Raw genomic sequence first — 27,806 nt, forward strand, 5'->3', positions numbered from 1 at the left:
GTATGCCTCACAGTACATAGCTGCTTCTTGCACCCTCCACCTTCCTTGTGGAGGGACTGTTCCTTCACTCCCCACTTCCCAGGGCAACAGAGGAGCTCAGTAGGGCCCTGAACCAGAGAGACAGCAGAAGGGACTGAGATTTCACTAAAGCTAAGGTGATTTCTGGAATAAGAGTCACTATAGTCCAGTGGTGTTCAGACAAAAATGTTGTGGGTACTGTGATAATACTGCATACAGAGGCTCAGTAATTCTGCCATGTATAATTCTAGTGAATTATTTGTAAATATTTGCAAAATTCTTCTGCAAGTTTCAGAACACAGGCTTCTGTTAATGTAAATAAGGAAGAGGCAATCAGAAATTTTCTTTCACTACAATTAACCTCTAACAACAGTAGAGCTCTTAAAGGCTTCTGCAAAAGCAAAAAAGAAAAATGTTAAGACAATATTTTACTGCAGAACTCCTCTGCAAACATGCCATCTCCTTTTCATGAACATGATTCTCCAAAAAGTGATTTTCTGAAAGAACAAAGTAGAGTTCTTGCAGAGCATCTCTCCAACAGTCTCATCCTGAAAATGTTTTTCTCTTTGTCCAACTCCTCAAACTCAACTACGAAATCTGAAACATCAGTGAACACTAGCTAATGCATCCAGTCATAGACTTAGAAACTATTCTAACAATCCATTACATTTTAACTAAATAGGCCCTGGATAGTCAGCAGAAGTCAAAAATAGTCAAATCACATTTCTGGCAGTAATGGAGCATGGCCACAGTTCAGAGCAACACAGTGCGATGATGCTCAAGCTCAGTCTGAAGGATTGCACAGAGTGCCTGAAGCACCATAAATGCACTTGAGCTGAGCTGCACCGGGGATAATGTGCCATGCCAACTACCCAAGACAGAATGGCATACTAACACAGCTAGCCTGCTTCTAACACCTCAGCTAGTTCCCTTGGATATCTCTGCACAGCCCTGAACTGTGCAGGATACCTGAGTTTCAAATTTAAACAGGTCTGTCACTGAATGCATAAGAGGAACCACTCTCTTGTAAAAGGTACCACTTTTACATGGCACCTTTTCAGAGCAGAATCACGTTGAGTTCAAGCTGTGGATACAAAGCACATGTGACACTGAACAGTCAGACGTTACTGAAAGCTCAAAAAGCAAAATAAAGTAACGCATTACCATTTTTATCCATGGAATGGGGCTCAGACTGCTTCTTTCCAATATCGGCAAAGGATCTCACAATTGGGATCCTGTTGCTCAGCTTCTTCTGGTTCTGATGGTGATGCTGTTTCAGTAACGCCTCATGCACTCTGTGACGAACATCTTCACTGAGCTGCCCAGAACCCACCTGCTGGTCCAGAATCATATCTGCAAATATATACATAAACATAATAAAAGAGTGAAAGAGGAAAAAATCTTATTTTTTTAATTGCAATAATAAGAATTAGTACTCTACAGGATAAAAATGAAAGGTATTCGTTCCTTAAACACAACAGAATTAAATAGTAAGTTAAGTGTTTCACTCTCAGGAAAGAAAAAAAAAAAAATCAAAAACCTATGTAACTCTGAAGTCAGTCCCTAAGTACTCCCATACATAATGCATTTAAACACAGGATTATGATGTGCATAAGGTGTCTTTTTTTTTTTTCCCCAAACAACTCCTACACCATTTTCTACAAAGGACTGGCATGCTGTGGGAAATTTTTTTTTTCCCTTTATACTTACCACAGGAGATCAGAGTTCTTTATTTCTTACAACTATAATTACAATACTTTCTGTACAATATTAAAAAAAATCAGATAAGACAATACAGGAAAATATGCTGTATTATTTGCAAATACTTATAAGGATCTCATTCTGTTGCTCTATGTATACGTTCCTGCAAGACAATCATTACATGGAGGTGTAAACCGATCTCCCCGTTAAGAAATTACAACCATTTTTGCAGTCCACTGGCAGAAAATACTCTTACATATTCATATTCAAAACTATTTGTTAATATGCATATTTTGTATTTCAAATGTGAAAGAATTGTTGATAATTTTGTGGGATTTCTTTATTATTATTTCGGGAAATCTCACTAGCAACAATAATTACACCTAACAGAAAAATAGAGGGAAAAAATTCTGTATCAAAGCAAGTAAAATAGTGTTTAAGTACGCACTGTCCTTGTATATCCATCAGAAGAAACTGTACTGCACAAAAATAGTGATATAATAAGCTGAGTCAAAAACTCCTTGTACTGAAAATTCAAACAGCTCATGGTTCTGTGCTGGAGTCAGATTCATATCTCCCAGTAAACTGATCAGAAAAGCAAGCAGAGCAGAAAACATAAAAAGCAGATGCATCATCAATAGAGACATAATTTGTCAGGTCTTTGATAATTGCCAAGAGCAAGATAAAAGAAGTGAGATAATAAATGGTATTAAATAATCATGCTGGTTAAACATAGTTTAATTGCTAAAAGTCAACTGTGCACTGTATATACATTTAAAAACCACAACAGCTTAAGTTCTCAATATCCACGTAACAAGCCAATGTATCATATACATAGCTGCTTTAAGAGCTCAACAACAAATTACCTGCATGTTTCACTTACTATAAAGAAGCTACAAACAAATGTACATCTCTATGATGAAATACACAAAAAGACAAGGCTAGGTCCACAGATAAATACAGCTGCCAGCAGATGCAAACATGAAAGATGTATCCACATCTCACAATGAAGAGTGATGCAAAGGTTTCTGAAATTCCCTTTGTCCCTCTCCAGCAATTATATTTGGCGCAGTATTAACAATGGTGTTGACCAAAGACCCAAAGAGTAATACTGCCTGGTGGTGTGCCTGAACTAATAAAACCTGCCTTCAGGGTGCTCCACTTGACTGCGAAGGGAACGTTCAAGGTTAACTCAAACACCACCAGGTCAGTTACCTTTGCACGCCCAGTCTAGACAAACACAGTTTCACGGGTGCTCCGCTTGACTGCGAAGGGAACGTTCAACTCCAAGGTTAACTCAAACACCACCAGGTCAGTTACCTTTGCACGCCCAGTCTAGACAAACACAGTTTCACTATTACTCTAGAGTCTTATGGAAGAGAGAGAGGCATAACAGCAAGATGAGCAACAGAAAGGCAAAAGAGAAGGCAACACAAGTTCAAGAGAAAGTTTTCAGTAGAATTTTTTCAGAAGGAACCAAGAATTTGCAACGCAAGTGAAAATGAAAAGAAAGCTCCAGCTCCAAAAAATACATTCATTTGCCTGTGCAACTCTACTGCTTTTTGAGGAACGGCCTCTGCCCTGAGGATAAGACTATCTTCCCTTTAGATAGCCTTAGTATATGAATTTGTGTGCCACAGTTCCCAAAACAGACCAGTACTTTCTGTAACATGACACTGGATCCTCAGAGGAAAAAAAAAAAAAAATAAAAAAAATCCATAACTTAGGGCATCTGTGCTAAAGCACAATTGAAAAGATCCTCTCCCCCCTCCTTTTTAATTCTGCTGACCAAAAGGCAAATTGTAGAAGATGCAAAAAGATTACCTTCTTTGAGTTGGTCTAAGACAGAAATCAAAAGGAAGAGCTCAAAAAAGAGACTCATTCAGAACAGGCAAATTTAGGCTTTTGATCATCACCTTGCTTACAGATGAGTGGAACTGAATTCCAGGAATTACAGTATTTTCCATACTACCTATTAAAGTGTACTAACTGCTGAGCATGATGTCAACTTTTAAGACAATCCACTGGAGGAGAGCAAATGCCAGGAAAAAGAAAATCACACCTATCCTCTTTATTGCCTAGATGCTCTGCTTGACTATGTACAAGCCATGGAGTCAGTGCCGGTGTGGTGACTTACAATTTGTTTTTCCTGCCAAACTGAGGAGAAAGTGGCTTACCTTGAGTTTGTTGGGTTTTTTTTAAAATAACTTCTCCTTTACTGTGGCACCTCTGCCACATGTAAAAAGGGAAGATGCATTCAGATTTAGAAAGAGTGAAGCCATGTTTTCTTGCCTTGAAACTCCCCTCCAGTTTTCCTTTTATACAGATGCACTCACAGTAGCAGCTGCAGGAGTTCAAATGCAGCCAAATTACTGTCAGACTGCTGTATTTTGACCATTTTTTCAAGACCTGAACAGATTTTAAAAGCAGTAAGAAAGACTGTCTCTATCAGCATCTACCCTTACAAGATTCCACTAAGTTTTTCAATATATTTTTTTAAAAGCCCAAGCATCTGCAATGTCAGACATTAACACTCTTGATTGCAAAGATAAGCTTCAAAACAAGAGCAACATGGTTAAAGCCCAAGAGTAAATGGCAAACAGAAGCATTTTAAATATCTCATTTTCAAACCAGACTCTGTTTCCTTAGTCCTGTGAGAAGATCCTACATGCTCCCACCAGCTGAAGCTGCACCTGCTTTTCAAAGCCCTGTTTTTCACTTTTGTATCTACAGTGCATGGCCTTTTCTCCAAACTCCATGTAACAAAACAGAGATCTGAAACTTCACAGCACTATATCTCAGCTACATTCCTAACAACAGAGACTCCCCAGGGTTTCTATGCTCAGCGACAAAGGTTTGGGGATTTTCTGTTTGTTCATTTGTTTTAGAGAATCTTCCTCTTTTAAATTCTGCAGAGTCCCCTTCTAGCCAGAGACACAGCTTACCATTAGATTTTTCAAGGATTCTTGACAACCATATGGAGCTTTCAGCAAGATGCAATGTGTGCAATATCCACCAGCACAGTGTTACCCATTCTATTAATTGCTCATACCATACCATTTCTGCTGACCTCAGGAACACTGAAATAGGATGTTTCCTTGGTAAGGAATCTTAATTCATATTGGAACCATAAAATCATTTTTTCAAGTTGTTAAAAGACAGACATTCTTCCTGCCCCGGTCTTTTAAAAAGATTCAAAGAAGCTTGGGGGTTCATATAATTTCAATAATGTTTTCTCCATTCAGACTGATTTACATAAAATCATTTACATCATTTACATAAAATCAATTTTCTGAGAAAATGTGAGCAATATGAGTACTTAAACAAGCTATTGTAGTAACTGAAATGTAACTCCTCATCACCTGTGAACAATTTACCCAGGCTGTAAATTAGAGCACCAAGAGTGCGGACATTTCAAATCCGTTCAAATGCAGTGCGGTTCATGTGCTGCCCAGCACATCAAACTGTAACTGTCCCACCTCCAGGGTCTGCAAGGATTCAAAAGCAGGCTGGCTGCTTCCACTCAGCCTGGAGACATCTATTACACACTGCAGCTTTGTACTGAGACATGCTGCTAGATCCACGCAGAGCCATCCCAGGTCCAAGCAAATGAGCAATAAGAAGACACTCAAGTGTGGCCACAGCTCGTTCCCCATTGCTCTAGGTTCACAGTCTGCCCATTACCTCATGTACAACACTACAGAAAACTCCCAGGTGAAACACAGAATAAATTTACAGAGGGTATACTGCATTTGCACCAAAATAACTGTAAAGTTAAAAAAAGAAATTACTAGCAGGTGAACAGGCTAAGCTGGGCCTAACTTTTGCAGTGCTGAGTTAAGAAACAAGATCCAGAGCTCTTTTTTTCTTTTTTCCTTTTCATCTGCATACCAGATGAAATATAAGTTTTGAATTGCTGGGCTCATATTCTCCTGATATAGGTTGGCACTGATAGTTTACAGCAGAAGAAACTGAACTCAGTATATACCAAAAAAAGTTGCTGGTATTTACACCTCTCAATCTTCCAAATTTTATAACTGTACAACTGCAAGACAATATGAGAGATTAATGACAAAATATAGAACACATGGGCTTTTGTGTGCGTCATGATTGCAGTGGCAGCTGACTACAAAACCTAATTTAAAAGCCAAGGTTTGTTTGGTTTGTGGTTGTTTTCTTTCCCTTAAAGAAGGGGAGAAGAAAACACAAGCAAGCCTAAAGCAGTGCTTTATGAAAGACATTTAGTTGAAATGCAGTCCTTTGTCTTAACCTATCATTAATAGGAAAGCGAATATAGACTTCCATAGTGAGCTAGGCGGTAGGAGCAACAGAAAACTAACAATTAGGGTTCTCGGGCTGCACTTCTGAACCAAGACCCATTTACAGTGTTTGGTGATAAACAAGCTATCTAAGCCAGCAGATTTAGCCCACTCATCCTAGGAGGCAGAGGGTTCCAGTTCACTGAGACAGATTCTATTTCCAGCCTACCTGAAATTACCTTGTTCAACTTCTCAACTGAATTACTTGGAAAGGAAAGACGGAGGGTGAAAAATGTCTGCTTTTAGAAGTAACAGCATGAAATTTTACTGAAGAACAAGAGCAAGCATTTTACAAAACTGTAAATACTAGAGACAAGGCTAAAATTCCCAACTTGCAGCTCAGAGAGCAAGCACCGTTGGGTCAGAGCTATGCTAACCTGCCACAGCGGATGCTACCATAAGAATGGAGACCTCATAAAACAAAACATAAACAGAACAAGAGCCATGAGTGACATCGGTTCTGTCTCTACACACAAAATGAAAGCTGAGATTGACTTGCGCAATCTAAAAAATTCCCCGATTTGTGGTTAACATGGGAAAACACAAAATAAAAGAAGAAATGCCATGCTGCTTAGAAGATGGTACCAGATCTACAATTTACCCACAGACAAAGGAACACACCTGATAAAGTTTTCTCTGTAGAGGTAATCAGCACTTGTTAAGCTGTAAATAAAGCAAACAAATGCAAAAACCTGGGCAATTGAGAAGGTGAAAACTAAACAAAAGACAGGTGTAGGGTCAAACAGGGAAGCAGACTGCTCACAGGCAATCCCAGGCTTTGTAACAGTGCTTGTAATAAAAGTTAAATTTACCATAAAACCACTGTCAGAAACATAACACGAGTGCCGAAACTGAAACAAAAGGCTCCAGTGAAATAAAATCTAAACTGAAGCCAGTTTAAATATATCATTATTATGGAGTAATATAGCTTAAAGCAAACAAAGGCAAAAGAAGACTTGTTCAGAGTGAAAGCTTAACATGATATTACCGAAATCAATGAAATTGCACACTTGGGATGTAATGCCCTGAGTTGCTGAGCACAGAGTCCAGTGACCTCAATCACAAGATTAAGCTGTTACACAGATTGAAAATTCAGCCGTGAGGAACATACAAAAGACTGCTTGGGAAGAAAAACAGATCTCTGGACTGGAAAGCATGGGAATATTTTAAATTTAATTTTAAAAAATAAACCATTATTACATTTAATCTATTAAAAATAAATGGGACAATCTAATATTTCAAACGTGTAAGTTGCCAAAGCACCACTGTGCAACACTGAGGCCACAGTTTGTATTTGACAAGGTTTGACATTTGTTCACAGCATGCTCTGCACAACTACAAGAAAATGCAAGATCTGTGATTCATGATGTAAAGAAAGTATTGCCATTAAAGGCTGGACCGAACAGTTTTTGAACCAAACAACAGAAAATGGCATCATATGTTAAGTAGAAGAACCTTTTGGGTTCATTCAGTGGTTACAACAACAACAAAAAAAAAAAAAAAAACCAAAACAGATGGTAATCCGAGAATCTACATGGTTTCAAAGGAACTAAATGAAAATATCAAAAGAGAACATTTTCATCTGCCAACTTGAACAACACAGGGAAGCTGCTCTCTAATGGTGCATCCAGATTCTGGCAAATACCTCCTCAAGAGACAAGTTCCAAAATAAATTGTTTTGATTACATAGATTTTTCAGACTTCCTTTTAGCATATGTTATATACAGAAGCAATTGAGAAAATATTACATCAAATGTCCAAAGGAATTCCTTGTGCATGGGGTGCTAGCTTACTGATACAGGAGCCACTGCAAAGACAAATTAAAAAAGAATGTCACATATTAAAAATACTAATAAAAAACTCAAAATATGTTTAATTAAAAATTGCATTTTTAAACAGGATAAAGTTCAAGGGAAGAGTAAAATCCATCTTACAAAATTTAAGAACAATTTGAGAAACTTCAGTAATAAACATGCTGTTTCACTGCATTATGACAATGTTGGAATTTCATCTCAGAAGTCTGTTATACTAAGATATTGTCTGTGAATTCAGCATCATAGGTATGAATAAGCTCTTTACCAACAAATAAAATTGGATGCCTGTCCAAAAAAATTTATGGTCTCGTAGGTCAAATCATTTTTTAATAAGACAGTTAGAATGAAAAAGAATCTAATAAAGAATGGACATGCTGGAAAAAAGGGTGATATAAAAATTCTCACCACATCATTGGTGCCAAAATATTTTTACGCAGAACTATCAGAGTTTCCAGGGATGAAATACAAAATGTTCTGAAAGCCATGCAAACAGTATAAAATACATTTTTAATTTGTAGATTTTACCACAAGCCTATTAAGGTCTTAAAACATAGACTTTAATAAAAGAAATTTTCAAATGCTAAGTGCTGAGAATTTACTGCCTTAGTGAATAAGTTTTTATAGATTAAAAGCCCCAACTAAAACAAATAGGAATTCTTTCTCTCAATTTAGCAGTGAAGATTAAGTACACATCTTTCAAGGATACAAGACTGGCATTGCATATATAGAAATATAATTTGATATTTAAATATAGCTCAGATAGCAAGACATTACCAACAAGCACACAAGACAAATTTCTCCCTAACAAGGTGCTAAGGCAAGTAAAAAGGAAGTACGTGTGCCCAATTAGTTTATTTGTTCTTAAAAGATATGATGCACTATAGTAACGCAGTAAAATTATCAACAGATTGCATTAAAAAAAAAAAACCCATAGTAATAAACTATGAATCAGAAGTACAAAAACCAAAGTTAATTTAGGAGTACCACTTCAGACCACAGGGTATAAACTATTTTTGCAAATTCTCCTACATGTGGTATACACAGTAGGATTGACAAGAACAACCAAAAGTGACCATCAGGATCACTGAACTAGCCTTGCAGGAGAATGAATGGCCAGCAAGCAAAGTAAGAGAGTTAAATGTTGAAAAAAATTGAAGCCAACAGGTAAGAGCAACCATTTCTTTAAATTCTAAAGTGTCAGGACTGTCAGATATAACTGGAAACCAACTCCAGAGCGAAAACAATGTTTGCATCGTACAGCACACGATAAGTAGAATTAACTACTGACAGTGAATAGCAACTGAGTAGAACAGACAAGAAAGAATTTCCTGAGATACAAGTTCTGTCCAATCTTCAGGTCCAGCAGTCGCTTATATGAAAAAAGAGCAGCCTGTCATATTATTTGGAATTATTAAATTTCTAAGATACCCAGCACACATATCTTGGTGGTGTGCTTATCACCGCTACTATTAGTCCTCAATCCTCCCAGCACCGCACGTGTGCCACACTCTTAGTAACATTTTGTAAGCACTGGAGAGCAAGACCTATGTATGTACTCTTGGGGTACCAAATTACAAAGGAACTTAATTGAGGGAGAGGAAAACAGCATTATTACAACACAAATAATAATAGCAGAAAGCAAATGAATAGCAACTTTATTTCTAGGGGGAAAAAAAAAACTCTTCAAGGAAACCTGACACAAAATGTGTGTATTTTACAGAATTCTTCACTTGCCAGAAGAACCTGCTGCAAAGCTGCTGGGAAAAAAAAAAAAAAAAAAAAAAAAAAAAAAAGTTACCTCATTGATTGTTGAATCTACAGAGGGGAAAAAAACAAATCCTCTCTCAAAGACAAAGCAAGACCCATGCAAACCTTATCATCTGTCACCTCACCTTATCAGAAAGAGATGCCCACCAGTTCAAACAAATAAAACAACAAACGAAATGCACCCACATCTGCCACAACAGGCACTCTTAAAGTGAACATGGTACATGCCAACTCATGAAAGTCATTCTACAGCCTCTTCTCAGAAGAAACAAGTTTTCCTAATCAACAAATCAAGACATCCTGGAAGCAGGACTGATTCAAAATAGCATTACAGAAACTCATCAAATTCTCTACTGAAGGACAACTTCCATCTGTGATGAGTTTCAAAACAAAATTAGTACTGTGAATGCGCAAATCCTTGGACACATTAACTACACAAACAAACAAAATTACTACAAACACGAATTCACTGTCATCTCATTATACAATACCTTCCAAAAACAGAAAGAAAAGAAGTTCGCTGAAGTTATTTTTACTGTGTTAATCCTTACTTCTTTACCTACTTAAATAAAAACAAGTCTAAAAGGGATCTCTTAGCTGACTACAGAAGAAGTTGAGTGATTTCTGGATTAAAAATGTAAAGCTCAAGCTTGAAAATCCTAGTGTACTATTTAAGCAAAAAAGCAATTAAAAAAAAAAACTATCAAGCAGCTGATCTAAGTACTTCTTGATTATTTTAAAAAATAAATAATAAAGCAGCATACTGATAAACACCTTTGTTTTTTTCAAATCAGCTTTTTATTCTTCATATTTATCTTTTATTATAATCAAGACAAATTTTGAATCTCTGATTCAGACCATGATTCATGGGAGAATCAGATCTTGGCACAGAGCAGAAACCCACACAAGTTTCTGCAGATTTGGATTAATAATATCTTGCATCAGTTTGACATAAACAATTTGGGAAAGGTAAATGCAAAATGCAACTATGAATATCTGAGCCAATTTTAATTCCACTGTTAAATACAGCCCACTAAACAATATCTCCCTTACCTGATAATATAAATAACTAAAAAAAAAGTTTATCTGGCCCTTACATGGACTTACATATCACCATAAAGCACTTTTCTTGATAATCTTGAGTGCCAGAAGATTTTATTGCTCTGCCTTTTGTGCCTTTACCTAAACAAGTTTTCTGTTTTTATTTGCGTACTTTACATTTTCTGTTAACATGCTACTTTGTGCCCGTGACAGGCAACAAAAAGGCCCCAACAACCACTCATGCACCATTTCGCAGTGCATGTGCTCTTTTCCCAAATTTACATCTGCTGCATCTTGTTTGGAATATGGAGAATACCATAAATCTAAGACAGTATTTGTACAAAACTGCAATATTTGTATAATTTGTATAAAACATCAAATGTATGATTTACAGATACAGCACCACTTTCAGAAAATCTGTGAAATACAAAATGGTAGAAGAAAGGTAAAAGTTTTAAGTAGATGTAAGATATGCAAGGATACCAGTCCAATAACCATCATAAGCATGACATCAGCCCTTACCAGCGGTAAATAAACAGAAAATTAGAGAGCCCAGATTATAAAATAGTACAGCTCTTTGCTCTGTGTCTTCTCTGCTGGAAGGGACAGAGATTTTTAAATAACAGGAGCAAGGACAGGGTGTTATCATTTTAATGAGGAGTTTTAAAGTCTAATGTAAATATATTTTTATTATAATGCATGCATTATCCCTGTCTTGATAGAGTAGAGAAACTTAATTTATCTTTAGTTCTTGTCTACTAACAAATTTATTTATAAATGATCTAACTCAAATTAGCTACTGTATTTGGGAAGGGAAATAAACGTACCAGACTGCACTGCATGATTCTAGCACAGCCATGCAGCCTTTGTAGTTTTAAGACTCCTTGAGGCCATGCATTACAGGTCTGTACCATATAGCCCTTAACAACCTGCTTTATTCCGTGTCCTACCAAAAAACAAAGTTTCCTGCAGTAACTAGTTACAGCCTTTATGGGAAACACCAGGAATAGCATTCAGTCTCAGTCTCACTTATACTTTTGGGAGACCAGACTCATCCATTATGTTGTCTCTTGCTTTCTGCTCCTGCTGTTTTCAAAAGCTCTAGAACTACAACTGCCAAACACACCATAATGGAAAGATTGCACTTGACTTTAGTTAAAGAAGTTACTGTATCTTAAATTTTTTTTTAAAACCTTACACCTAATATTGTTCTTTATTTCATTCTCAACTCACAGACGTTTTTTAAACTGGTCTGTTTTCATGTTGCATAATTATGATGAATACTTGTCTATAATTTTTTTTAAACTAGATTGTCTGCAATTAGCACAGCAGTAGAGCCAGTTTGGGGAAGTTCGCAAACACATCATTCACAATGTGAGGTGGCACAGCAGAAGCAGTGAACATGCCAGTTCTAATGAAATATATGCAAACTGTCCTCTCTGCTCCATTTTAATTTTCTCCTTTACGTAAAAGTTGGTTCTGAAAATAGCAAAGTCTACACAAAAAATACAAATAAAATATTTACCAGTTGTGTCAGATATTAGTCTCTTTGCTAATACATTGAGTAAAATATTTCCTAGGTGTTTCTAAACTGAACTGATTATTATGCAATAGCTTTCTTGTAAGCAATTTTGTAAGCACTTCATTTTTATGACTAATATTCATAATTAATAAATGCAACATCAATACATACCTGCAATTTCTTCTATGGAGTTAGCTCTCATGTCCAAAAGAACTGTGCCATTCAGGATACAGCTTCTGAGCTCAAACAAGCTATGAAGTGACAGGGTGGCAACATATGGTTTGCTCCACCTCTCTCCACCGTCCTCTACATCTTCTTCAAACTTCAACCACCTATACAAACAAACAATTATATAATTCCATTGTGCATAAGAACAAAAACCAAATTACTTCCATGGATACTGAAAGATCACTGTTACATGTCTTCAGATTTCACTTTATTCTTTCTTTGTAGGAAATATGAGAAACTTCCCTTGCCTGCTTCTTCCCATATCATGCCGTATTATACCATTTTTGAAGATGTGTGTGTGCATACATACGTTACATCTTCTGGAGTAATCTCCACCAATTTTTGAGAGCCGATGTGCAGACCTCATTGTAGACTCAGTTACATTTCAGTGCACAATATTAAGTGGGTGAGTTGAACATGGTCTACTTTATAGTCTCTTATGTCTGCAGCAGAGAGTTGGAGTATGTACTCACAACCCGCTCAAGAGTTAATGTTATTAATGTAATCTTACAATTTGTATAAATTTCCACATGAGCTTTTGCCTGCCTACGCTGATTAGAAAACGAATCAAAGTAAATAAGCATGTCAGAAACAAAGCAGAAATGAGAAACCTAAGTTTTCTGTGACCTACTTTCTTTGGAAGAAGTTTTGGTCTAGAAGAGATAACACTTTCACTTCATATTTGTAATTCTTCCCTAGTACATCCATTTTCTAGTCACTATTGACAATTTACTTGCTAAACTGTGGACAGAGGTTTACTTTCATAACTGTGCTGTTTCATTAAAATTCAAGCCTAAACACTCTCCTGTTGTTCCAAAGTGTCTTTCTGTTTTCTTCCTTACTACCTATTCTTTTCTGTTACAGAAACACAGTGATATTTGCCCAAAATTTTCATGTGATATTAGCACATACAAGTCCCAACAGTTCAGGTAAAACTTGCTACAAATCAGGTACTACTTTCCTGCCATGGCCACATGAGGCTAGTAGGACAGATTTGAACATCAATTGCTTTCCTAATAGGTGCAATTTGCAACTATACTATTGTGTGTATAAAATAAATGCAACTGTTATGCCTCAGTGTGTTTCTCCACAAACTTACTGGAAATATTTTTTTCAGAATAGAAACTGCTTGGAGCCTCCTAACTGCTGAGAAGAAAGTGGGGGGGGGAAACAAACAAAGGTGTAGAAAAGGACTTAGTCCTCCAAACAAATGAAATAGAAACAGAGGAGATTTACCTAAAGAACTCCAAGGTTCAGGCAAATCTTATCCATGTCTCCCTTTGATATGTTACTCTTGATCAGACGAGAACAAAATGTCACAAATTTTTTTAAACAGTTTGCTCAAGATATTTTTTTTACATTTTAAGGCTGAACTGTGTGTGCACTTTCAGTCAAACTGAAAATACGAAGATAGAGATTTACTGCATCAGAGTAAACCCAACTCTTTAGCCCATGAAAAGCTTGCTGGAATTAATACAGAACCACTTAGTGCCATCACTCTCACTAAAGGCAATCAATGGCCAAGTCTTCATCTGTATTGTTTGTGTTTAAATTAATCTACCTGGAACTATATCCAAAGTCAGATAACAAGACTTAAAAATACTTCCAGTGGCATTTTCCAGAGAGATGGAAAACACATAAAAGGCTGGAACAACAACAAACTCAGGATGCATCCTCTCCAAACCATGTGTTTAATCAAAACAATATTTCTGAATCAACCACCAGTACTGAAAATTATCCATTGTGTTAGTTTCTAAGCGTATGATCTTGCATATTAAACACATCTCATTTCTATTATTCTACTCAGTCAACTCGTTCTTTGTGTTTGATATCCCTACCTATTTCTAGAGTAACAATATCTCCTAATTTCTTATCATTAGCAAGTTTCATTACTATAATCCTAATTTTATCATTCAATAATAAAGCTATTTATTCTTCAGAAGTTAGTTGTCACTACCTTCCACAATAATAGTTTAATCTTTCAGCATCACCTGCTGCACCCCTTCAATTAGTTCCTTACCCACTAATACAATTTTTACACAAGAATAGAGTTTAAGTAATGAATTCACACTGCTGTATCATATCAAATGCTTTACCAAAAAAAAAAAAAAGAGATCTACTGTTTTTTCTTTGTCAGAAAAACAAAAATCAATTATCTGATTATATAGCATTATTAAATTAGTCTGACATGATACACAATTGTATTGCATTTTATCCAATTTTCCACTTAGCTCCAAGTCTACAATTATTCTTGCCTTCAAATATTGTTCTAAGCCTTCATAGCTCTGAAATCTGACTATCAGGCCTCTGTTTGTTCCAACCATTTTCATCCTTTCTTGAACAGCACTGCTGTGTTTGCTATACAAACAACCCACCTAATAGATTCACAAAAAAGACAGGATTTACCATACCCATTAAATACCTGTTCTTTCAGCTTTCTATGATGGAAATTATTGCACCCTCTTATTTGCACAGACACAGCACTTTGACTCTTGCCTTCATTGTTAATTTGGTCATTTCACTGCCATTTCCTCCTGTATATTCTGAGATCCAAAAACATAGTTTTCTTGGATGATTTTTCCTCTCCTTTTTCAATAATATCATCTTGCTTCTGTTAAACATTTTTGATTCTTTAGTTTAGTTCCAATGACAATTGGAAAGGCTGTGCATACAGACAGATCAACCTAAATAGGAATTAATTTCACCTATTCCTTTCAAATTCTATCTTAAGTATTTATGTTAATAAAAATTGTTTTAATTTTTCAGAAACATAATTCTTTGATGATTTGCAAAGGAGTTTTTTTTTAGCTGAACTAAAGAAGCTGCTATTTCCCTGCTTAAAAATAACATAAGCCACAGTGATTTTTATTTTTAATCACAATGGAAGCCGATACTCTTCCTCGAAGAGGTCCTATATATTCGTAATTAGTATGAGAACAGTGCAGCTGATTATCTTGATTAGATTTTCTCTCTCTGAATATTAAGAAGATTATTTAGGAGCACTAATACATTCATTTTGCAGCACAATCCCCATATGAGAATTTTCTACATGTAAAGATCTATATTTAACATCTACCTATGCCTCCAATGGACACATAAGGGAAGGTAAGGTCATAGAAAATTCTGTGGTCCTCTGGGAAAGCAGGAATTTGCAGTAAAATTAAAGGGAAAGCTGACAGCCATATTATGCCAAACAGCCCACATACATAGTTTCCCACAAAATCTTTTCAGAAATTCCACAGTTTTTATCCTACTGACACCAAAGATGTGGTCCATAGACTTCTGGGCATGATTGAGGAAGGCTGTCAACAAATAGTGGCAGGGGAAAAGAGAATCAACATTCTAGCAAGAAAAATTAAGCAAGGATTTCTGTGAAATGTAAAGTCTTAATGAAACTAAGCAACCCATCTCCCATTTAGGTGCTTAAGGAAACAAACATGCAAAAAAAAAAAAAAAAAAAAAAGAGTTATGTTCCACTACTAATTTTTTCATCAAAAATGCAATCTGAACAGTCTTTTCACACTAATTTTGCAGAAACAAAATAATCCAACACTGAATACTCAAACTCTCAAAATCAACTGTTTATTGATAGTTAGAATATGTAAAAGTTTTATTGTTCCAAAAGTAATCTCATTCCTTGCTTTAATCTTTTTATAATGGTCATTTTATTAGTTTCTTGAAGATTCAAACAGAATATGAAGTTTGACAGTTTCTTAAAATGATGAGCTAAAATATGAATAAACCCAGTCATTTTTAATTCATATTTATGATGTTTACTTCCATTGTTTCCCTTGATATTCATTCTGACCTATATTTCATAAATCCAGATGAAAAGAGTTGGCTCTGGGAAATGACAAATGCTGTTGTAACACTAGCAATCTAAGGATTAAAATTATGGTTTTATTTAAGCTTTATATCCAATATCTGTTCCTGAGCTTGCAACAGCTTTGAAATCATTCCTCAATACACCAGCAACCAATAGCTATAGATAATTTTTAAAAACTCATTAAAACACTCACCTTGCTGTTTCCCTCCACTCTGCATCCTCTCCTTCACGCCAACAAATTTCATCAAGTTCAGTAAAAAGATCATGAGGAATGTGTTCCTCGTCATCATCTTCTGTTCCAAGAATAAACTGCACCCTTTGTGATGGGGTATCTTGGTTAAAAAAAAAATTAAAAAAAAAAATCAAGTCTAGAATACTATTACTTTTGTCCTGAGCAAGCAAATACCTCACATTTCATGAGATTATCCAGACTCTTTCATCCATAACAATTACTGACACACAGAAAACATGATTATAGTTATGTTGTAAGAACATTTACACACAAACACCTTCAGATCGAGACCTCTTTATTTGCTGTAGTTGTCTAGTCTGCTAATTAAACTCACCTAAAGACAGAATGCGATGTACAGAAGTAGTGACTATTGGAAACTGGAATGGTATCTCACAGAAAAAAGGCAGCACAGATAGCCTCACAGAGCTGATAAGAGTCTTTTACTCCAGTGTTACAAAAACTACTTTGCCACATTGTTAAGTCTACAAATCTAGGTCAGCTCACAAAACTGGTGTACTAAATATGCATTCTCTGTTTTACCTAGCAGGAGAAAGAAAACAAAAGAAACCTCTCTAATGTCAATATACAACCGGGAACGTCAAAAAGAATACATCACTGTCTACACCTACCATTCCCTGCCCCTTCGTAAACTGTTTCTACATAGTTAGGCTGTTCCAGATGAACACATGGTTTATCTGTCCCAACTTCCCCGCATCCTGTCTCTGTCTTCCCTTTACATTCCTATTACCAGTTACTTTCTTCCATAACCATTCAATGCAGACCACTAAATATATTTTGGAGACATACTAGGTTTTCTTCATATCACTCAGAAAATTTCCAGAACTCACAGAACACCTTAATGTACGTGTATATTCAGCATTGACAGTTCAAGTGTTCTAAGTCCTAAAACAAAACAGAACAAAAAAACCACAAAAAACAAAACCAATTTGCTCATCAAATCTCAAATGAACAAGCTCTGGATGAAACCCAGTCTCTCTAAAAATATATAGTTATTTTTTCTGATAATGTATTTTAGATTTCTGAGAGGAACCACAAGTCCTTTGTGAGGGCTGAGAGGGGCAAGGCTGCCAGTCAACTGAAAAACTGGTTATTCAGCACAACAGTTCAGTGATTCCTCGAAATGTCTAAATTAAGTTCTGTTCTACAACCATGTAAGACAAGCTACACAATTTTCAATCTAGCAGTGAAAAGCATCACTGCACAGGATCCTCAAGCTCTCTGAATTTTGGAAAAACTGAGATGAGAGCACTCATTGAATACTAGCTGAAGAGCAAATACAGCACCGATGAAAAATAACTAAATGGGCCACTGATACAGAAGATTAGATTCAGCAGTAAAGATACCTTTGTTGGTAGTAGTAGTAAACTTGCTATTCCAATAGAACACAAACAATGCGCAACAGTTTTCATCTGAGGTCTATGTGCTAAAACAAAGCGTAAAGACATAGTACGGTCAAGCCTATATACTCCTTCACAAATGAAAAGCAAAAGAAACCCAGGAAGAAATATGGGAGAGGAGGGAGAAAGAGATGGACTCAGGTACTACTAAGCACGAGAGAAGAGAAATGCAGGGGGACAGCTAAGGGGACAGAAATACTTTCGGTGAATCATTAAAGAACAACAACCACCTCCTCTACTTTACCTTTTCTTTTATTACTCTTCTCTCTCACTGTTCAGTCCTTTATTTTCTTTAAGACCATTTCAACCTCTATTCTAGACTCCCTTCCAGCTTCTCTCTACCTATTTTTTAAAAATTCTTTATGTTCCTCATATCCACATGTTGGTATCTTCTAGAGGACAAAACAAATACAAACATCAAGGCTTAACCTGAGCTAGAAAATACATTCTGGTTAAGAAGTGTGCAATTTGTTAAGATTATTTTCCAGAAGGACAGAACTCAGCTAAATATGAACTTGCAAAGGACAAGTGCATATGACTAATGACAGAACACGGAAAACAAGCTATTTGGTAGAGAGCTGGGCTGCAGTAAGAATCTGAGAATAATCATTGCCAGGAACATCCTGTACTCTTGATAAAAATCAGTGCTAGAACTGATTTACAGCAACAGCTACTGTTAAGTAATAAATGAGTAGTGTTGTATAGCCAAGATGAAGTTTTATGACAGTTATGATACTCATGCAAATGCACGCTTTCAGCACAGGAAGAAAAGCAGAGGATCAGAAATCTCTTGAAGTCAGGTGAGCAGTAACAAGGAAACACCCCACTACTGTGATTTGCTCTTACTGGGTCTTCTGTGTAACGTACAGCTACTTGACTAACAACAGTGAAGAATCTATGTAAACTACAAAATATGCACTCAATTCTCTTCTTCCCTGACAACACACCACTAATACTAGCTGCTAGATTCTGGCTATCTTTATTTGCTGCTGCAATTTGTATTATTGTCTGAAACCTGCAAGCCACAGCTTAACTTTCAGACACCAAGCTGGAAAAAAAAAAAAAAAAGTTATTGTTTGCTTTATAGTACAATAATTTTATTTCAAGGACAAAGCCATAAGAGAATTAAACTATAGGAACACAACAAAATTTAAAAATTCAGATCTGTTGGTTCTACTTATAAAACTGAGATAACAGGATTACTCACATGAGCAATGCCAGATGGATTTGGCTTTTGTTCACAGGAGTAATAAATACCAAATATGTCATTAATGTGTTATATGGAAAATGAGTAATATGTGACTCAAAAACAGTATGAAAGAATACTTAAATTGCTGACTGTCAGACTGATAATTTAATTCTCAGTGTAGAAGTGTAATATTTGCAAACTAGGACATTCAATGTTTCTTGAAGTCTAGGAAAAGAGAAATTGGTTTGAATATTATCTGTGTCTATCCCTACTTCAAGTAGTACAGCCAGTGTAAAAAAAAAAAAAAAATCCTTCATATTATTATTGCTATTTCTAAAAAATAATGAAAGTAATCTAGCTTAAGCTAAAAAAATTAAATGAATGGGACTAATTTGTTACATCAGTATTTCTATCACTGCAGTTGTTTAATATCAGAGCACAGAGATATTAGAAGCAACATGAATTTAAAATTCCACAATAGGCAGCTAATGATTCTCCCAAGTAAATGGCTCAACACCAGTTCAGGAAATCCTCCAGGACCAGCCGAACTGGGCAGAAAGTCTGGTACATGACAGGAGCAAGAGTACCATCAACAACCACCTGTTCTTGGCTAATGAGCCATCTCAGCCAGAAGTTGAAGCAGGTTTCTGTTTGCTGTGGTTCCACCAGCCCATGGGATTCTCCTGCCAGGGTCGGTGTTATACCCGGGTTTTTCTGGGCTTGTGGTCACATCATCCGTGCAGCATTCACACAGACATCCAAACTACCTCTGATACCTCAAATTCACAGCATGCATGGAAAACCTGAGTATTCAAGGTTTCAAATTCAAAGTTCCACTGTACTGTTAAAAGTATAAAAATTAAGACCAGGTTTCGAAAGCACAAATTCACACAGGGATTCAGTGCTGCAGAAAGGAAGTGACCTGCCATACTACTCACTACTATGGCTCTTTGTAAAGTCATTAACATCTCTAAACAAAAGCAAGATGCCAGCATAGACATGCCAAACAGCAGAACTGAAAGTCAGAACTGCTAATAACCTGATTCCAAGAGGGCAACACAAAGAGCTGCTCCTTGAAACAGCACTGAGTGCAGGCACGGGGGACAGTGGCCTACATCACCATCCTGCCTTGCAAAACACATTTAGGAAAGAACTGTAACTGGCATTTCCCCCATTTAAAACATCCCTAAGTGCAACCACAGTTCTGGGTCAGGAATGTCCCTCTTCCCTAAGGGAACAAGGTGAAATCACGACTCGGGCTGGGGTAAGAAAGCAGGATCATTCTCAGTCCCTCCACATAAATACAGCCCAGCAAACAACCTGCTCCACTGCACCATTCAGAGTGACATGCCTCTCTTCCCCAGTGCGTGCCAGGATCTCTCCTGAGACAAATTGCCCTGCCATCAGGCAGAACGGCGCACAATCTGCCCAAGCCATGCCAGAAGCAGAAACAGAGCCTTAGGTATATATAAAATGTATCCAAATTTTGTCCTCTGCTCTTGATAAACTCTAGAAAGGGTGCAAAAATGTATTTCTGGTAACACTCTATTAGCTCACTTGTCAGAACAAGTTTCTGTATTTCTAAGTCTGTTGAGAACCTGCATTTAAGGGTAGTACTAGTAGGTTAATACTTCTTATTGGGGTCAGTAGATGTATGTGTGAAAAATTACTTTTTCTACATTAGATCACATACTAAACATTAAAATAAAATTTACATTACAGAAGTTCATGTAAGATAGTAAACATCATAAACCAGATTTAATCCATGTCTCATGCTCTCGTACATTCACATTAAAGTAATACTAAATATACAAACTCGGGTTTTTTGGCTGCTTACTACACAGCCTGCAGACAGGGAGTGAACTGGTGTAACACAGTTGACGTCCGTAACAACTCCTTTCAAATGAAGGGGAACTGGTGTGAAAAATTCATAGGATCACAGAAAATAAAGGATCATTTCACACACATTCACTGTCGTCCTGCTTGCGCTCACGAAGGAAATGTTGGATGGGGTCTCTCCCCCCACCTCCTTCCTGTGCAGATTGGACTTTGCCCTTCAGTTCAGCAATCAGTAAAGGTAGGGATCATAAATTACTTTTTTTTTTTTTTTAAATCAGAAAACATGGTAAAAATTTGAACAAAATTAACATTACTGAAGTCAACATAAAATAGTGAAGAGCCATACAGTAGCCTTCTGAAAATGTCTTCACAGACCTTAGAAACCATGGTTAGGCTGGGAGAAAGTATTCACTTGCTCTCTCCTCTGGCACTTTATCGCTATACTTATAATCTTGTTTTCAGGAAGCACTCTGCATTTTCTTCACATTAATTGTTTCCATCACCTCAGGGCTATGACAAATAATCTTATCTTTTGGATCTGACAATATGGACAACTCCCAAGCTTCAATTCTCTCCGTTTTGATAGACTCTTAAAACTGCATTTATGCTACATTATTTTAATCCTGATTTGCTGCAATCTGTTCCACAGCTGCCCAGAGATTCAAATTTCCAAGTTCATCCTTCAGCAGACAAAGCCTACAGTTAAGGGTAAGAGAACTCTCTTAACAGCCGTACTCTTTCAAATAATTAAATTTGTCCCATTAATACCCCTTCAATGTTAGCTCCCTAATACAGTCAGTTGAGTCCTTTTGTTATACTTTCTTCAAGCCCCTCTCATAACCAAGAGAAGTCCCCCGTTGCAATTCTTTTTTTTCGCTTGCATTACCTTCAGAGAGTCTGTCCCGAGCCGTGTGTACCGTCCTCTGCTAGGCTCACCTCCACAGCCGCTCAGCCTCACTTGCGACATCCAATATCATGAATTACAAATTCAAGCCTCTTTAAGAGAGATTATTAAAGCCAGATTTCTTAAAAGAACAAACCAAACCTTGCACAATCCCAGCAGTGTCTAGTCCTAGAAGACCCCACAGGAGGCTGAAATCAAACCCCAGTCCTCACAGCTGTATTCAATTCACCCTCACAAAACCTGTCCTTAAAGACACCCTGCTTAGAGCAAAAGTCTTCCTGTTCCACCCCATTTTAAAACAGAAACATAAATATCTTTAACTCATAAGTGCAAGAGAGTTTTTTCACTGGTTACAGGCAAAAAACAGACATCAAAAAAACACTGAAAATTGGCCCTAAAATCCACGTGCATACCAAGCAAGCGCAACCCTACCAGCCAAAGGGAAATCTGCACTGGACTTTCAATGCCACCATGACCCACAGTGCTGCAGCCCCCTGGGGCTGGCACCCTCCCAGCAACCAGCACCAAGGAGCTGCTCTAGGTTAGAAACAGCTTCTTTGCCAAACTAGTTTTAATTTGCATCAATTCCTTAATTTAATTCACAGAGCAGCCACAATACTTGCCCCACAAGTAAAGCTGTGGAAGAGAGGAGCTTAAAGCATTACTGCATTTTTAATGAGAGCAGATAGTTTCACTGGATTTCTTCCAAAAAAATATGAGGCAAGATGGTGGAAATCTAGATCTTGAAATCACTTAGCTTACAACTTTTGCTACCCAAAAAAGCCGCTCCATGAGCAAGCCATGTAATCTGCAAATATGCAATTCAAAGGCACACCATTAGGGCTAAATGGAAACATCTTGTACAACCTCATCTCATCAAGAGGTAACAGACAGAGAGTGAGAATCAGGTGTGGGGAAAACAAAAACAAAACTTGAGTAACTGATCTGTGCCCCCAAATGACAGGACTCTGCTCCTTTTTATTCCACTAACTACATACGCTACATATTATTTGTCTAAAAAGCTCTGAATCTGCGCACTGGGAACACCTGTGTTTATTTTTGAAAAGTGACAGTAGAAGACCAAAGAATAAAAAGCTTATGAGCTGCTGTCAGAATCTTCTAAAAAATCTATTCTCTGCAGAAACCTTCTCTCAGAAAGTAGCAGGTACAGCTTTCCCAACCAGGAAGCTTCCAGCCACGGGCATTACGTTGAAGACAGGTGTTTTCTAGCCATGCTGACACAAAGCAAGCTGTTTAAGAAATTGTTTTTCACTCGGTAGGAACCAGGTGGAACCAGGTGGCCCCTGTCCCCTCTGAGTGGGGCCTGTACAGCCCCACAGCACTACGTATACCTTGCAGCTCTTTGAATGCAGTGACAGCACAGCAAGATTCACAGGTGAAGTTACAAATTATGACATAAAAATAATGTTTCATCCCATGTTTGGTAAACTGAGCAGTCTGGAGCACTTCATGTCTGAATATTTCAGGCCTTCCCTGTTCCAGCATCTCTGTAATTCAGATTTTGCATCTTTGGCTTTTATTGTACATCCCTTCATACTTCACTGCTTCAAAACACTGTTAATTTATTCTCTAGTATCATAAAAATCCTAATGTATTTTTGTGACTTACTTCAAAGCACTGTTTCCTATCAGCTGGTCTCGCAGCACTTATTTGCTCTATCTTTCTTTTTGCACCTGCTCACTGAAATGTTTTTTATTTCCCCTCCTCCCCCCCCCAGTTCCCAAGAATACAGCCTCCTACTATTCAGCAGAAATGCGTTAGAAGCGGTATCTGGTGAGAGGGAGGCAAGCATTTCTGCGTGTTCAACTAAATCAGAATGATTCATAAATTAAGGGACTGTTCTGGATCTGCCCTCTTAGGTAGCACAGGTATGCATCAAGAGTAGGGAGTGCATATGTCTTCCTTGCAGCTTCCTTCACCCTCTGGGTACTTATAATAACCTTGTGGTCATGGGGAATGAGGACTAAGAAGCATTACTGAGGTTTAGTGGACTCAGATTTAGTGTGGGAAGTATCTGCTGCTCCCTCTGTGTAAACACAGCATAGAAAAACCATGCTTATGTTCTCTCTAAAGGCAATGCCTCTCCCTAGGCAGCACAACCTGTCTGAAAATCCTGTAAGGAAAATTCACAGTAAAAGCAAGGATATGGATACAGACTATGATTAATCCCTGTATGATTTTGTCTGCCTGCTCTGATTGAGCTTAACGCCTCCATCACTGTCTAATTTCCAGATTTGCCTTCATAAGGCAAATCCTTTTCATCGTTGTCTATGGGATGCCACATTTCTGCCTGGATGCACAGATATCAAAGCTCAGCCAAAGTCTGGTTCTCTGGCCAAACTTCCAGGAGTCAGATAGCCAAGGGGGAAAATCCTCAAGTTTTACTACTTAGATATTATTTTAGGGTGGAAAAGTTTGATATTTCCAAATTTTTCTGAATGTTTGGTAGTTCTGTCTTTGGGTCCTTTGTCCGTTATCACCCAAGCATTTTGAAAAGTATCTTCAGCATTCTCGATCCAGAGAAGACTTGCATGTTTCTGGCCTATATCTTGCCTGTCCTGGGCTTTATAAAAAGTAATAATTTATGTGACATGACCTACACACTATTGGTAGTTATAATACATTTACAAGTGAAAATATGACCTACAAAAGTGCAGTTCTGCACTTACTTCAAACATATGCCTCTAGGCAAGTGCTGTGAACACCAACTTACAAATGCACTGGCAAACTCTCTCTCTTGTATTACTGCTATTCCACTCATGGAGCTCTCTTGAACATAGGTTGATTTTCACTTAACACAGAACTGTGTTGAATAGTGCATTTTATTGTAAGCACACCTGTCAAAGGCTATTAAGGACAGATTAAGTCAGTTAATTTTTTTTTTTTTTTTTTTTACTTCTGACACTAAGAAGGACACAAGCCTAGGTCTCTAGAAGTTGAAAGAACAGACCTAAGTTCTCAGCCAAAACACGTCACATACTGGCACTTAAATAAAACCAGATGAATCAACAGAAGACATTGCTTCATAGTTTAAGATATCTCACTTGTTGGCTAATGTAACTTTCAATTATTTCTTTTTAATCTAACATTATATGTATGTATGCATATTCTTTTTGAAAAACATTTTAATAATTTATGAACTTTGTTGTTTTCCAAGAAACCAGTTTCAGTATAGTATTGGGTCTTCGTACATTTGAAATACATTCCAGACAGAACCACCACAGCCAATTTTTTCTTCGCTATTCAGTCTTCAAAACATTACTCCTATCTATTAAGTTTGAAAAATCTTGGCTATATTTTGTTCTCTCAGTATTATCCATTGTGAAAGATTTTAGTATTTCAAGCTCTTTACAACATACTTAACCATCAGCACTTCAATCTACTTGCTCCAAAGCTTTCTACACACATAATACAAACTTTGGATTAAAATAAAGTCTTATAATTACTATTCTGTAACCTGAAATTACATTGGCACATCTCCCTAATGATTTAAAAACATTCTTCTGTTGCACATTAACAAATTGTTTTCTATACATGCTTCCATTATACTTTCAACACTTACTACATCCTTGGACGTTTCAGCACATGCACCTTTTATTTTTGAACAGCAAACAATATTTCCATGTGTTTTGAGATAAAGCTTACCTAATTTATTCATTACTACCTTTTTCTGTTCTCTGTAATGTTTTTTAATTTAAAATTTTGAGAATTTTAGGAGTTTGGTATCAGGTTGGTTCATTGAAAGGTATTTTTTCCTGTTTGCTCTCAAGTCCTCAGTTAGCAGACTCATCTCACAATGGCACATTACAGCGTCATGTAAGGAACAAGGCAAACACAATCTGAATTGCAGTTCATATCTGATAAAACACTGCAGCTTCAGTAACATCAACATTATTACAAAACTAATTGTAAAGAACCACAACTCCTCTATGTTACATTTTAGGGGAAAATACTCCAGTGCCTTCACCGAGGGCAGCTGGTGCCATAAAGCACTTACCACCTCTCAGTGGTGGTGGCAGTCTACCTTTATGAGAACACTCATGGACAATCTCCGACAGTAGTAGAAATACTGAGATTTCTCATGTATTGACTGCCACTGGCTACTGCCCTTCATCTTGGCTCTCCTGCAGAGACTGGAGAGGCTCTGGTGAGTTCTCCAAAACTCCTCTGCTAATTGTGTCCAAGCCATAACAGAACAGAGCATGCATAATCATACTGATGTTTATTATTCTACGCAAAAATAAAATTTGTCTTACCAAAAGGAGGAGACTCTCTCCCATCTTCTAATCCTGAATCTCGCTCTCTGTCTCTCTTTCTGTGTTTATGTCCACGGTGCCTATGGCGCCGGTGACTTTTTCTTCCACCCAGTGGCACATGAACTCCAATGAACAATGTTCGATGCCCTATAGGTAAAAAAAAGTTACCTGTTAAAAGGGCTATGGCAACATAATGACAATATTAATAACTGTAATAGTTAACGGTATAATAATAATTATAATTGTGTAATTGTATAATATTGATTACACTAATGTTAATAGTCATAACATTTATTGATTACAACAATGACAATATAGCATCACAGATATATCAACACTTGACACAGGACAAAATCTCAGTATTGAAGTCCTTATGATGCAGCGCAAGATTTTTTTTTCCTTCAAATTTGCATCTGTGTGTGTGAACTTTCATTAAAGCCACACAGGTGTTCTGTAAAATGTCTTCCAAAACAGTGACATGAAGAGACACATGGATCTCTTTGCATTGAACATTTGGTAAATTTGCTGTTTGCTTTGTGTGTACAGAACTTTACAAAACTCGTTACTATTTATGAGCCAAACCTTGACAGAATTCTTGTGGGAAATTCAACTGAAGGGAGAAAGAAGAAAAAAAAAAAACAAAAAAGAAAGAGAGACGGAAAATAAAAACCTCTATAGAAGCTAGACTGCAAAAATCCCTATACAACTTTATGTGCTCACATCATAAATACATTGCTGGTAGCTTGGGGTGCTTTCATTTCTTCTATTTTATTTTTTAAAATACATAAGGAGGTACACATTGCCATGCCTGGCAACATCTTTGAGCCTTTCAGCCTTTTATGTTGTTGATGAAGCCCAAAAGATTTAGCTCTCTTAGCTATGTGGGCTAACGGGATCAGAGCACAGTAAAGCAGAAGGGGGAGAGCACAGGGGAAATGTGCAGAAAGTACCACAAAACAGAACAAACAGGGAAGGAATCATCATTCACTACAGGCAGGTCTCCTACATTTACTCAGCAGAGAGACACAGTCCAGATTACTAATCCAAAAACCATTTATTTTCTCCTTGAAATGAGCATAACACAGCTAGTGGAAAACTGCTGCTTTGCTGTAATCATTCAGCAGTGTCAATCATCTGAAAAAGGTCAAGAACATTAAGCTGAGGTAGCACGTGATCTCTAATCCCACGGAGGCTCCAGCAGGGGCAGAAAACACAGCAAGGCAGCATTTGTCACAATATATAAAAGAAATTCAAGGCTGACAGGAATTCTCTGCAGAGGCAGAGCTAAAAAAGCTGGAGAAAATGCTCTGGACACCACACTGGTTACTTCCTCAACTTTGATTCATGTAAAGGAGACTAAAAAGCGAAGGCATCCATTTTTGGGGGACTCTTCCTGTAGAGTCAGGAGATTTTTCTGAAGCAAAGGCCACTAGTTTAAATTTTTTTTAAAATTTATTTTTCTAGGTATTTTTCTTGCTTATTACACTTAACCCAAGAAATAATTTAAAGACAATTGCTGCCTTTGGTGTATTTCAAATGTATCACAATCAGTGGTGCATGAAACAAGGAAAAATGTATGCCATCAAAAGAATTCATTAAAAAGATACTGAAGGAAAGCAGTAATGTAGTACTCAACACTTCCTTGTCCCCTTCCTTGGGCAGAAAAAAGACAGTAAATAGATTGCTTTTTCAATTTAGTAATTTAATACAT

The 27,806-nt window shown here is 37.0% G+C and overlaps 1 protein-coding gene across 1 annotated transcript; it reads right to left on the bottom strand.

Annotated features, from left to right (window-relative positions):
* Positions 1-1,182: 1,182 nt before the first annotated feature.
* Positions 1,183-26,242, bottom strand: LOC104465517 (sodium-driven chloride bicarbonate exchanger-like; the record flags this gene model as incomplete). The annotated part of the gene is made up of 4 exons (XM_010078597.1): positions 1,183-1,371; positions 12,354-12,514; positions 16,430-16,568; positions 26,096-26,242. Coding segments are annotated over 4 exons (636 nt in total), but the record flags the coding sequence as incomplete, so codon positions are not given.
* Positions 26,243-27,806: the final 1,564 nt, after the last annotated feature.

Source organism: Pterocles gutturalis, unplaced genomic scaffold (genome assembly GCF_000699245.1).
Source record: "Pterocles gutturalis isolate BGI_N339 unplaced genomic scaffold, ASM69924v1 scaffold8778, whole genome shotgun sequence".
Classification (NCBI taxonomy): Eukaryota; Metazoa; Chordata; class Aves; order Pterocliformes; family Pteroclidae; genus Pterocles; species Pterocles gutturalis.